This window comes from Drosophila mojavensis, unplaced genomic scaffold (genome assembly GCF_018153725.1).
Source record: "Drosophila mojavensis isolate 15081-1352.22 unplaced genomic scaffold, ASM1815372v1 contig_49, whole genome shotgun sequence".
NCBI classification, from domain to species: Eukaryota; Metazoa; Arthropoda; class Insecta; order Diptera; family Drosophilidae; genus Drosophila; species Drosophila mojavensis.
This window is the reverse complement of record NW_025318872.1, coordinates 3,105,662-3,118,531: the sequence shown is the minus strand read 5'-3', so window position 1 is coordinate 3,118,531 and position 12,870 is coordinate 3,105,662. Positions and strand designations below refer to the sequence as shown.

General features: G+C 37.9%; 1 protein-coding gene across 1 annotated transcript in view; it reads right to left on the bottom strand.

Annotated features, from left to right (window-relative positions):
- Positions 1–4,220: 4,220 nt before the first annotated feature.
- Positions 4,221–12,870, bottom strand: part of LOC6578010 — a 76,331-nt gene continuing 67,681 nt past the window's right edge. Inside the window, exons 4-5 of the mRNA XM_002003905.4 lie at positions 6,647–7,242; positions 4,221–5,893 (exon numbers count right to left, since the gene is read on the bottom strand). Of these exons, the coding sequence (XP_002003941.1) occupies positions 4,868–5,893; positions 6,647–7,072 (1,452 nt within the window). The 5' untranslated portion in view covers positions 7,073–7,242 and the 3' untranslated portion in view covers positions 4,221–4,867. The remainder of the gene's footprint in view (positions 5,894–6,646; positions 7,243–12,870) is intronic.

Sequence of the window (12,870 nt, the reverse complement as noted above, 5' to 3'; positions counted from 1 at the left end):
GCAAGTTTGTTAGTGAAATTTTAGCTTTTATTAGGCATTTTAGCAAAGGCAGAAATCAAAAGAAAATTTACATTAATTAGTTTAAAAATGTAAAATGAGCAAATTTTCAAAAGTAATTGCGGTCTTATTATTATAAATAGTTAATTAGTTAATCAAGCTAACTAGAAAAAGAACTTTGTGAATTATCTGCCATACATACACATACATATATGTTACATATATTATATACAATAACCTTATTATTTTAATATACCATATAAGTTAATGCATAAGCCGCACTGCGAATGCTCTGCTCATCTCGAATATGTTGTAAATATATATCTATATATTTAACATTATTTATATATATTAATATGCTAACAACTCGTCAGTTAGCACGGAGATGGAGAATATTTTGTACTAACATTTATATATATATTCATTTATTTTACTCAGTTTCATATGTCGCGGAGATTATTTAAAATTTTTTCAAAACTCGAAGAACAATAGGAAAAAAATAATTTTTGGGAATTGTTTTGAATTCTACTCCCATCTTAAAGTCCTATGAAAATGCAGAATTAATATCGTAGTTCATGTAATTCAATATGTTTGAACATTCAAATACTTAACTTATTTAGATCATATATGTATATGGTATATATTCATACTTAATCTTATATTTACTCAACGATTCACATTAATTGTAAACACTTTGCTTATACATATATTCAGAATATAACGCTTTACATCCGAGTACATTGAATACATTAAGAATGCGTTTGTACTCATCGAACTGACGAATCAAATTGACAAGTAAATTGATTGGATTTGCTTAAGCCGATTTGACTTTGACATTACGTATCTCAAGTGTTGCATATTGTACATAAGGGTTCGAAGTTGATTGCATAATGTCTATTGAGAGTTGAGAAGGTTTTGCTTTAGGTACAACAATTGTTTAGGTACTTTTTATTGAAACTGGGTTCATATACCATATATACAGTACCGAGCAAAAATGAGTGAATGTTTCACAACTTTGACTTTCATCACGCATAAAAATTAAACCATACAAGCAAATTAAGATTTTGTTTTTTATACTTGTTTATTAGTTTGTTCTTAACAAATAGAAAAAGTTGCAACGCTAAATCAGCTAAACTCAATTAATGAAAAATAAAAAACCAAAAAAATCCACATAAACTCAATTTTGCACGTTTCATAATTGCCAATACTTTGGCTCTTCTACTTCTCTTCTCAGCCGAAATCATCCAGATTTCCCCATAACTTAGCTCCTTGGGTATTCTTCTTAGTCGTAGATTGAGCATGTAGATTTACCGTTATCTTAGTCCTTTTAATATTCTTATTTGTAAAGCGATTTGAAGCACATTTTCTTTTCGCAACAAATTTAAAATAATTGGTGAAATATAATTTTAAAATGTGGAAAATTTCAGTCGACATTGAAAATAGTGGTGTGTGCCTGACCGGGAAGGGATTTCCTTCGCTTATTATTGCCGAAAAGCTTTGAATCAGCCGAAATTTGACTCCGAAAACTCAAGTCAAAGGTTGCAAAAAACTGTTCTCGGGCTCTGATGCTCGCCTAATGATGTCGAAAATTAAGAAAAACAAGCTGCTAGCACCAAAGGGTGTTTCTCTAGCAATTAATAAAAATGTTAGCAAATGGACTGCTAGAAGAGAAATTCGTGGCTTCGGATATGTATCATTCGTTAAAAAACAAACCTGCATTGTCCGAAAAGAATATGAAGGCGCGTTTGAAATTTGCAAGGGATCACAAAAACTGGAGCATTTATGATTGGAAACGAGTTGTTATGTCAGATGAATTAAAATTTAACCGTTTCCAATCATATGGAAAGCAATATTGCTGGTGCAGACCTGGGGAACGCATTCAACGACATCATGTAAAGGAAATCGTCAAACATGGCTGCGGCAGCATTATGGTTTGGGGATGCTTCTCTTGGTAGAACGTTGATCCTCTACATAGAGGAAGGATTATATGAATATTCTTCAAACCCATCTTCCCAAATTCACTGATAAATGTGCGTGTCCCCACAGAGAAAGGGTTTTCAACAAGATGGCGATCCAAAACATACTGTAAAGATTATTTAGGAATGGATAGGAAAGCAGAATTTTAAGCTAATTTTCGCTCCATACATATAGAGTCTATATATAAATCCTATCCCGACTTCAATCCTATTGAAAATCTGTGTTCAATAGTGAAAAGACGGCTGGGACAGTATGATGCAGCCCCAACGAACATTGACAGCTTATGGGAGCGCGTAGAAGCGGAGTGGAGCCAATTTCCGAAAGAAATGATTCAAAGTTTGGCTGAGAGCATGCCAAAAATAGTCAACAAAATTATTGCTAATAAGGGTTTTGGACTAAATATTAAAAATGTTTAGTTTTTTTTAGTTTTTAGTAGTTTTTTTTTAAACGTGCAAAATTGAGTTTATGTGGATTTTTTCGGTTTTTTATTTCTAATTTTTTGAATTTTGCTAATTTAGCCTTGCAACTTTTTTGTATTTGTTAAGAATACACAAATTAACAAACACACAAAAAAATTTGTTGATTTGCTGGTATGGTTTAATTTTTATGCGTGATGAAAGTCAAAGTTCTGTAACATTCACTCATTTTTGCTCGGTACTGTACATTTATATCTGGCTATATAGAAATTCTTATGTATTGACGCCGTTTGAGCATTGTACTTTCAGTTGTATTTAGTAGAGATTTGAGGATCTTTAATACATAGCTATAATCTACTTTCATATAACGCGTAACATACACACACATATATATGTACATATGTGTGTTTTTTTTATTAACTTTATTATATATATGTATATATATTACTTTTTATTAGTAAAGCTTAATCGCTGCAAGGTACACATGACATTTCAACTTTATAAAGCGCATGGCTTCAAAGTTTTTGTTTAACATTTTTTCAAAATAATTTGGAATAATTAAACGCAAAAACTAACTCTCTTAGTTTAGTTTTCTAGCAAATTTAACATTTGTATAATCTAATTTAATGTATTTCGTATGATTTTAATTTGTAAAAATAGTTTACTGCAAATCGAAGTAAGAAAATATACATCCATATAATTATTTTACTTAGTACAGCTTTCTTGCACCTAAATTCTGTTATCTAGAAGACAGTCCATTGAGTAGAGCTTACGGCTAAAGGGATCTCGAGTGTGAAACACGGATTATATAGCTTAGGTAAATTATTATGAAAATAGATTGTGGGATATGGTAGACAAAAGACCATCAGGTAGAGCTTACACCTAGGAGGATCTTTGAGTAGGCATTATAAACCAATGCTAAGCAAAGGAAAGATATAGGAAAAGTTGGTATTTTCGAAACACTTCAAAGCGGGTCTCTATGAGCATACCCTTCCAGAGAATGCACAAAAAATAAAAAAATATAATTTATTTACATACATATATATACTGTGGGACTGTGGTTCGTCGATAGGGAAAAGTCATCAAGTGTTGAGTAGATCTTCATTGCACTCGGCATAGATTCATATCTAATATTATCTGTCGAACAGCTAATACTTAACATTAAACAAATTTTAGCGATCATTTTAAATTGAATCATTATATGCCTGCAAGGGTATTTATTCTATCTGCAGCAGCCAGAAGCTGATATATTTTCACTTATATATTTATATCGTTACATTATTTCTCATTTAATTTTATACATCTTAGTTAAGTAGATTATCATTTAAATTGCAAAAGCCGAAAACACATATCTAGCATGGAAAATCAACTGGCCATAGGAATTCCCAGTTTTGGGGAAGATATTATTTGTTGGCCATGGCATATAGATTGCTGTACAGGTGAAGTCCAAGGGTTTGTAAATTTCGCTAACCTAATTTAATATTTCACCCAGATACCCTACATTTCTCTTCAGCATGCTCGAAAATAAAGAGCATCTACATACTCCCTTTGAACTCTTTTCGGCCTTTGCCTCGTATTGTCGTCGAAATCGCAAATGTCTCACAGATCCTGTTCGATTCGTAGTCTATTCCATGCGAGTGGAAATTTTTCATACGCTTCTTGTGAAAGTAATAGTCTGATATACTCATAAAAAAAAAGAAAACAATAAAATAAAGTATTGTAGTCCAGAGAATCCGACTAAGAGATACACTGAGCTCCAGCTCAAGTTTTAATATTTCTTGAAATTCTTTTTAAAGGTGTACAGAAAAAAAAAAAAAAAAAGAATTGGAGTTTATGCATGCTTCGTTATGTATTTATTCATGTGAAATTATATTATAAAGGACATTTGAACATAAAAGTAAACGTAAAACTAATTTAAATTAAATGCCGTATCTCAGTGTCACACAAAAAGACAGCGCAGGAAACAAATGTTACAAAAGAAAACTTCACTCAGAGAAAATAATGTGATTAAATCAGATCAGAAAAAATGTTTAATTGTAATAATTGTTATCTATAAATTAGAAATATTTTTTTAATTAATTAATTTAACAATTATAATTAATTAAATCATTTTAAAAAATTTCTAGCTATTGTCTCTGAGTGTACCAATAAGTTAGCTAGATAGAAAGACAGGAGAGAGAGAGAGAAAAATGCAAGACACAATTTTACTTTTTATCACAATTGCGTAAGAAAAATTTCTTTAATTGCTAGAAACCGCCACGCCCAGTGCCTCCCCCGCTGCCGGAGTGCGACGCCCCTAGCACCGATTGCGGCACCAGTATGCGAGGCAGCGTCAACGAGCGCTTGGGACAGCTGTGCCGCTGCGGCGTCGTCTGATCCGGCGTATGGCCCGCAGACAAGCTGGCCTGGGCAGTTAGGGCCACTGGCGCCTCTACCTCCGCTGCTGGCACCGGCCTTTCGACGAGTTGCTCCGTGTGTCACGCATATGACTGCGCTGTTTGGGGCATCATGCCGGCTGTGTAGCCGGCATCGAGGCCCGGTCGCTGCTCCACCAGGTTCTTGAGCCGGCCGCGCAGCTCCTCGAGACTCTTGGACTTGGCCTTGTTGATGCGCTTGTACTTCACGTCCTTTGGCTTGGTCACGGATCGATGGTTCGACATGACTCGATTGTAGGTCGTTACCTGCGACTTGCCATTCGCCTGCTCCGTAGCTGGGCTGCTGCTTGGTATTGGGGTCGGGCTCGGGCTCGGGCTTGGACTTTGGGGTTGCAGCTGTGGTACCTTCATGCTCAGTGTCGTGCAGGGCGTGGCATCGTGGCTGGGCGAGCATTTCAGTGCGCCCAGCTGGCGACGCGGCACGGCCATGGCCGTTGTCGTGGAAGTATCTTTGGCTTTGCTGTCCGTGGCATCCGACGGTCCATCGATCTGTCCCTCGGTGGAGCTAGAGCTGAGCGCCTTGTCCGATCGATTCTTAAACTTGTCGCGCTTCTCGGCCACGTCTGTGGTCGGCTCCGGATCCTCCTCCACGGAGTACACCGTTTCCAGTATGTCCGGACGACGCAGATAGCAATTGTTGCGCCTGGCCGCTCCATACTTATTCAGATTCGTCTCAATGGCATCCGATATGGAGCGCACGATGGTGATGCCGTCACTAGCAAGCACGCCGCCCAATCCGCCGCCTCCGCTGCTCTTGCGACGCGTGCCCAGAGTCATGTTGCTGTCCGAGTCAATGTCCTCTAGCACCACGGCGGAGTCGGAGTCGTTCAGAGAGTCCAGCTCATTGGCATAGCTCGCCTCGATGCTCTCCAGGCCGTGGTCCACCAGGCGCGTGGATAGCGTATCTATGATCTTCTGCTGGCGCTGTATGGTCAGCTCTCGATGGCTCAAAAGACTCGCGATTTGCTTCTGTTTCCGCTTAAGCCGCGCCTCTAGCAGCAGCAGCTGAGACGTCAGTGAATTCATCTGATCCGATTTTTCTTTTTGATAGCGGTAATGCTGCTGCACCTGTTCCAAGGAAAAAAGTCATGTTAGTGATGTGAAGGCAATTTCTTAGAGTTTCTATTTCTGCCATCTTCCACTATCCCCATGTGTACATAAAATTCTTGGTTACTAAATATTACTTAAATATTTATGTAATCTAATACATGAATAAATAATAATTTAATAACTGAACAATCTTTGTGCAAAATAGAGCCAAAAATATTATATTTTTTCTCATATCAAAATATGATTTAAAATTTTGGAAGTAATTTTCATAAACATATTATGACCGTAGATATTGTTCTTAGCCTGAATGACTGAAATCTGTTATTGAATATATAATATTCAATGATTTAAAGATTGTTTATTGCATGATTTAAGCTATTGTAATTGAATTTTGAATTATCATTCTTAAAACCGTTCAATTTGCATTATTTACATTTAATATATTTAATATATTTATATTTGTGTATTTAAAAAATATTTTTAAAAAGTTTTGTAAATTTATAAACAACTATAAAATTTTTTCGATACTCTAAACATAATATATAAATTTTGTTAAAAATTTAACTTAAACTTAGCTGAATCTTAGACTATGTATTATTTAAATGCAGTACCTACTGAAAATTTTTTTCTCTTTTCTAGTCTCAATTGTCTCTCTTTGTCTCAACGGTTGGAATTTAAGGCATATAAACTTGAAAACTTGAATATAACTGGCTGGATATAAAGATTCGAACTGGATTCGAGCCCGCTTTGTCCTGATTGATATGGGCTTACCTGTATGGCATAAGCCTTGCGCCACTTCATTATGTGCTCCGTCTGGAAGCGCACTTTCGAGCGCAGCTCTTCAATAATAGCTCGTGCTGTGTGCAAGTCCTTTGGATCCTGATTCATCATATTGAGGCGCAAGTTGCTCGTGTGACTGGAAACGGGCAACGGAGGAGGCCATTGAAACTCTAGGGGCGGCTGATGCACATCCGTAGGCAGCGAGCCGCGCGGCTGTGCCGCCGACTTGTTGGACTTGGGCGTGGAGGGCACTGTGGCACCACCCCCACCGGTCACTCCGCTCACTCCGGCAATGCCCACGGCCGTAGCCGTCATGGACATGGTAGCCGTGGATGCTGGCTGCGTGGGCTGTTTCTGTATGCTGCAGGCCATGCTGCCGATGGTCTTTGCGAATTGCGTGGCCCGGCCGGCATACATTGGGCCCGGGGCAGAAAATCAAGGAACTGTTGTGGGTGTAAGCCTGTGGACTATGGGGTGTGGGCTGTGGGCTGTGGGCTGTGGGCTGTGGGCTGTGGGCAGCGAACCGCTAGACGGCCAGCATGCGCCCCAACGACTGCAGCTTGATTGTTATCCGACGAGTTGTCCTGCTGTAATGAAAAAAAAAAAAAAATTATATATATATTTATTGATTGGCGAACATTTGCGTGGATATTCAATTATGGCAGAGACTGTGCTTCAGCTCTGTGCAGCGTATATTGATTGAGTGCTGAACAAGTGTTAAAATAGTAATTGATTGATGAAGAGCTAAGCATTTGATGGGTTCGCAATAGCTCAACAAAATGACAAGCGAGATGCAGTTATATATGGGGGAAGAGAGAGAGAGAGAGATAGAGATTAAAGCTGTACAAGCAAATAATACATTACTGGAATCAGATTAAGTCTAGACTATGAATATCGATCTCGGGTTGAAATGGTTAATTGGCGCCTCACGAATATGTTGAATATAGAATTATTTATTTTAAATTTTAGGGAGTTTAATTATCGAACTTATTTTGAACTTATTTCTTATGAACGCTCCGTTAAATATTATAAAAACAAATGATTCCTAGAACGAACGACAATAAAGACAAACCTCTAAGATTGTAAAAATAATAGAAAAACGTAAAAATCTTGATACTTTATTATTCTACCACTTCACATGCATGAACAAAGGTCGCTCGTTATGCTCAATCTAGCAATCATATTCAACTCCTAATTAAATGCGCGAGTATTCACAGCTATTGATTATTATTCCCTGCTATTCACAGTACATAATCAGCCAGTTTTGGCTTTGTGTGACAGATGACGTCGCATGTTTGCATTTGAGTGCTCCGACTTCGACTCGACTTATCACATTTGTCAGGCTGCCAGCATGGGTCACTCTCGCAGTGCCGCGCCCACTCCGGCAGAACAGACCAGTGGCACACCTAAACTTCGGGCAGGACAATGTGCTCAGAATTGAAGTCATGTTGAAGTAATTATTTCTGTGGCTGTGGCTCGTGTTGCGCATTAAAATGCGGTGAGATGGCGGCATAAATATTGCGCATACGCCGCGTGCGCCAGCTGTCATGCAAATTACATTTGGCCGAAAGCGAGAGCTGAAAATGCGATATTATGCAAAGCGGGGGTAATTATTTGCATACTCCGGCCGTAGTACATAAATTCAATTCGCGTTTAAACGCCATTCAGCAAATTAAATGCATTGTCGGCGGCTTCTGGCAATCATAATTATAATTAAAATTATTAATTTATATGCGCTGTGCCTTAATTACCTTCGCTTCCCTCCCCGCCTCCTGCCCACATTCGTGTAATTCGGCAGCGCACACATTCACTCAGGTGTGGCATACTCTAATTTCAATTCGGTTATAGGCCCGATAGGGACACTCATTACTATTTTATGGGGCGTTGCTCTGCGGTCATTTAGGGGTTTATTACTTTTGGCTTTGGCTGATTAGAAGATTGGCGCACCAACTTGACGCTCGTGCAATGAGCAGGAGTATTGTCAAGTAATAAGGTAATTAAAGGTGAGATAACTGTCAAGGTGTCCCTTGTAGCAATCAGACCGTTGTCAAATATCTAACATAGGTATGGCTATAGTTCTGTATAGAAATCTCGCTGAAGGCAAATAAACTTTTGCTTAGATATAAAGGTTCAATTATCTAGCAGATATATAAAATAATAATTATCAATATTGATTTAATTTTTTATTATGATGATTTTGTCTGGAAAATAAGAAGTGTATGATGGTTAAGTAGAAAATCAGAATGAGTCTGAACTAGAGCCTAAAATATATGTCTCTACATTTTCTGGGAAAGTGACATGTGAATTGGGAATAGAAAATGTCTGTCACCGTTTTTTATTAGCTACAGGTAAAAAATTAATTAATTAAAATTAATTAAAAAATTTTATCTCGACATTTAAAAGTTAAAATAATTTATATATTAAAATAATTCCTTTGAAAATAGTAATGTATATTAAGAGCTCTAAATGAATCCTCATCAATTGATAGTAACTATTATTAAATTAATGTTCAGTTATAATTTGTATACTAAACTAATTAATTTTGTCTTCATAATAAATAGTCAGACGTTCAAATGATTTTAAAAATCAATCAATTATATGAAAATAATAACGTCAAATTAGAATTGCAGTTATATTAAAAATTAATTTAGAGATAAATAATTTTGCTTTACTATATTTGTAATCTGTTTCAAATTTGCTTGATATAAAATTCATTTATGGCCTATACAAACTTATAAATATATATGTATATATAAAGACCCTACGCCCACATTTGACTTCGCTTTGTGTTTGTTAGTTTGCGAGGGCGTGGCTCGAATGAGAATTCGCTTACAACTCTATTGAGGCAACGCATTAAATGTTATTGGGCGTCAAACAACCTGTTGGACTGGCGGCAATAAATCGAACTTCCTAATGCGGCAGCGAGTGCCATAAAAATCGAGTGGCCCTTGGAGCTAGGAAGAAGGCCTGCTCATTGAACTGTGGGCAAATGCCATTAGCAGCTAATAGGCACGTGAGCTGCATGATTGTCTCAGGCTTTTCCTAGCGGGCTGCACACTTCTTTCCCAGGCTCCGTGCCAGAGGCCGAGGCAATTGTCATAATTAAAAATGATGAATGAGTTGGCAATTGAGCAGAAGATGTTGCCAATTGGACTCGACGCAGATCGTTGCGCAGACAGACAGATGGACACTTCAGACAGACGCTGGCTCAGGCTCAACAATTTTCATTTGATGAGACAGCCAGGCAATTGCGATTCCAGTCAGCAGGCCGCGCTGTTTCGTGTGTGTCTCTTGGCCAAGGCCAGAACATATTTGTTAATTGTTTTCAATTTCGTGCTGCCCCTGCCAGACTTTGGCTGCATTCCCCAGTTGCCCCAGCCGCGCATTCTTCGCTGTCATTATTAGTGTGTGATGATCGAAACGGAAGCTCTTTAGCCATTCTTCCTCTGGCTCTCGGCCTGGCCGCCTTTGCTGATGAATTGCACAAATTAAGGCCAAGAGTCATCACAAATGAAAATGTTAAAAATGTTGCCCTGCGTTTGCCTCGCTTGAGCTGCTTCGCCGGCTTTGTCCAAGCACTTCTTGCCGCCTGCTTGGCAAACAAAGGAAGACTTGCACTTTTCAAGCAAATTGCAGTTGGCTTAGCTGAGACCAAGTTCTCTTGCTCGGCATTAGCAAGATTATTTTAATTACACTCAACAATTCAATTTCACTCAATTAGTAGGCATGCAGTTTCTTCCCAACTGACAACTGACTGACGCAGATTCTAGATTACAGATTGTGCACTAGCTGAGCGGCTGTAAGCCAACTTTTGTAAGTTGCCTCTTTACTGGGCTGCTCAACACGTAATCCCAAACCTTTCCTTTTTCATCTGCAATTAGTGTAAAACTCTTACCTAAACAGCTCAGCTGTTACTGCTTTTGCCTGCTTTTCCACTTGACGTAATCACGCTTAATGCTTGACATTAATTGAACTGTTCCGGAGTTTGCATCGTGTTGCACTCTGAAGGACAACACCGGATGTGCGTATGCGTGTGCTGTGGCTTATACACATTCACAATGTGAAGAGGGTATATGGGTTGAAATTTGAAATGCATTTTGATAGGTAGCATTTCTAGGTTTTTGACAGTCTTTTTGGATACGCATCACATATTAAGTAAATTTTATATACATGCATATTATATATATTACGTATTCCATTTTATATATTTCATAAACATGTAAATTATTTGTTATATACAGTAGAATGCGGTAATAACGACGAGCAAACTTATATAGTTATAGCGACGGTCCCTTGAGTGTCGTTAAAGCCAGATAACCGCTCAAGGGATTCCAGATTCTACTGTATTATATATAATTGTTATATTTTGAATAATTAATATTTATAGCTGCCTTTGAATTATGAGCGAGTATTGTGCAGTTGTTTCCCTGCAACGAGTACGCATTCATTTGATAAATCCAAAGGATGTCAAAGTTAAATGACTGCGAGGCATATATGCATATATGTATGCAAGTATATACATATATTTAAGTGCATGAGTGGAACTATGAGGGAGTGTGAGAGCGTTTGTCGCTGTGTGAGTGCGAATTAAACTGATTGTCAAGTGGCTGGGCAATCAATTTTGCGTTAAATGTTTCGCCAGCCATCGTCGCTCAGCAAACTGTTGCTTTTGATAGCGTTTTAATTAAATTTTAATAACAATGCCAACAGACAGCGACAAAAACAATCAACGTTCAGCGAGCAACAGCACGAAAACAACAACTAAAACAACAACAAGAACAAGAACAGGATCAGCTTCAGTGGCAGGGGAAGTACAAGCGAGCGAGCCTTTGGCCAGTTTAATTAAATTATGCACAGCGAGCCTAATGATATAATTTAACACCTTGCTGTGCGCCGTTGCATAACAACAGTGACCACGCCCCTAATAAAAAGAGCAGCCGAAATACAGCACTGCCTATGCCGAATAAGAAATACCCTACAAAGTGGCGAGCTGCGTGAATTGCCTCGGGTACCTCTCATAAATTTAAACCAAAACACCTTACGCTATCAAGTATAATTAAGCAAACCAAGATTTTTACAGCTTTTAATGGCTTTTATAATCAACTGAATTCACTACAGTATATTGAGTATAGCACCCAAACAACTTTTCATTAACTTTACATTTCTTGCTCTTTCTATTTGCATTCCGTGTATAACCATGGAAGCCGGAGCCATGGATGGTCTACAGGTAGACAAAACAGAAATAGCACGAGCTAATTAACTATTCAAACTGAGCTGAAGTCATAGATGCAACGACCCAAAGTCGAACTTATGGATTCCCAAAAATACATATTTAAATATAATAAAAACTTTCATACAAACTTCCTTCAACTATCAATTCATAAGCAAAAGTATTTAAGAAAATGCAGAAGATATTAGATTGATATATCCCTAGTCCTCATCTGTATCCACAGTTAAACGCTGATAATAGAAGAGATTCAGTTAATACACTATAGGCCCCGCGTATAGAAACAGCTAAACTTTGAAATACGAACTGAATTATAATCCGCTTCTTATTTAACATAATGAATATGCAGTTTAATTTTCAATATTCTTTTCCTGTCTCTAATTATAAATTTATGTTCTCATTTTAGGATATACACGAATGCACATTAAAATTTGTCCGATCTCAAAGCTCATGCGAATGTCGAATTGCTTCACTTCACATATCTGTTAGAGCACTTATATGCTTTTCATGTATTACACATATCTCTTTATGCATGGGCTCTGCAAAGGTTGACGACCTTTGATGTCTGTAATACCCTTTTCACTGCAAATTACTGCTGGGTAGCTTGCCCCAATGTTGCGTCCATTCAGGGCGCATTACATGAACAGCTGTTGTGTCTCTTGAGTTCCCCACTCAACTCGCCTGGCGCCTGGTCATTTCGTTGCGGTTCATAATGAATTTTGCTCCTGACTCAACTTGGCAACTGTTCGGGGACAAGCTTCAAGTGAATTACATATTGTGGGAGAGATATAAATTATGGAAGCGAAACGAATTATGGAAGGAGACTACCTCGAGTGCTCATAGACTTGTCAATCTATGGAGGCTGCCAAGATCCCTCAGCCGAATCTAGACCCAACTAGGGGGTTAATTACAATATGTATTACCCATTCGCAGTCTGAGCGAAACTTTTCAAGTGTTTCAGCACGTCTTGAGGGGGAATTTAGATAAT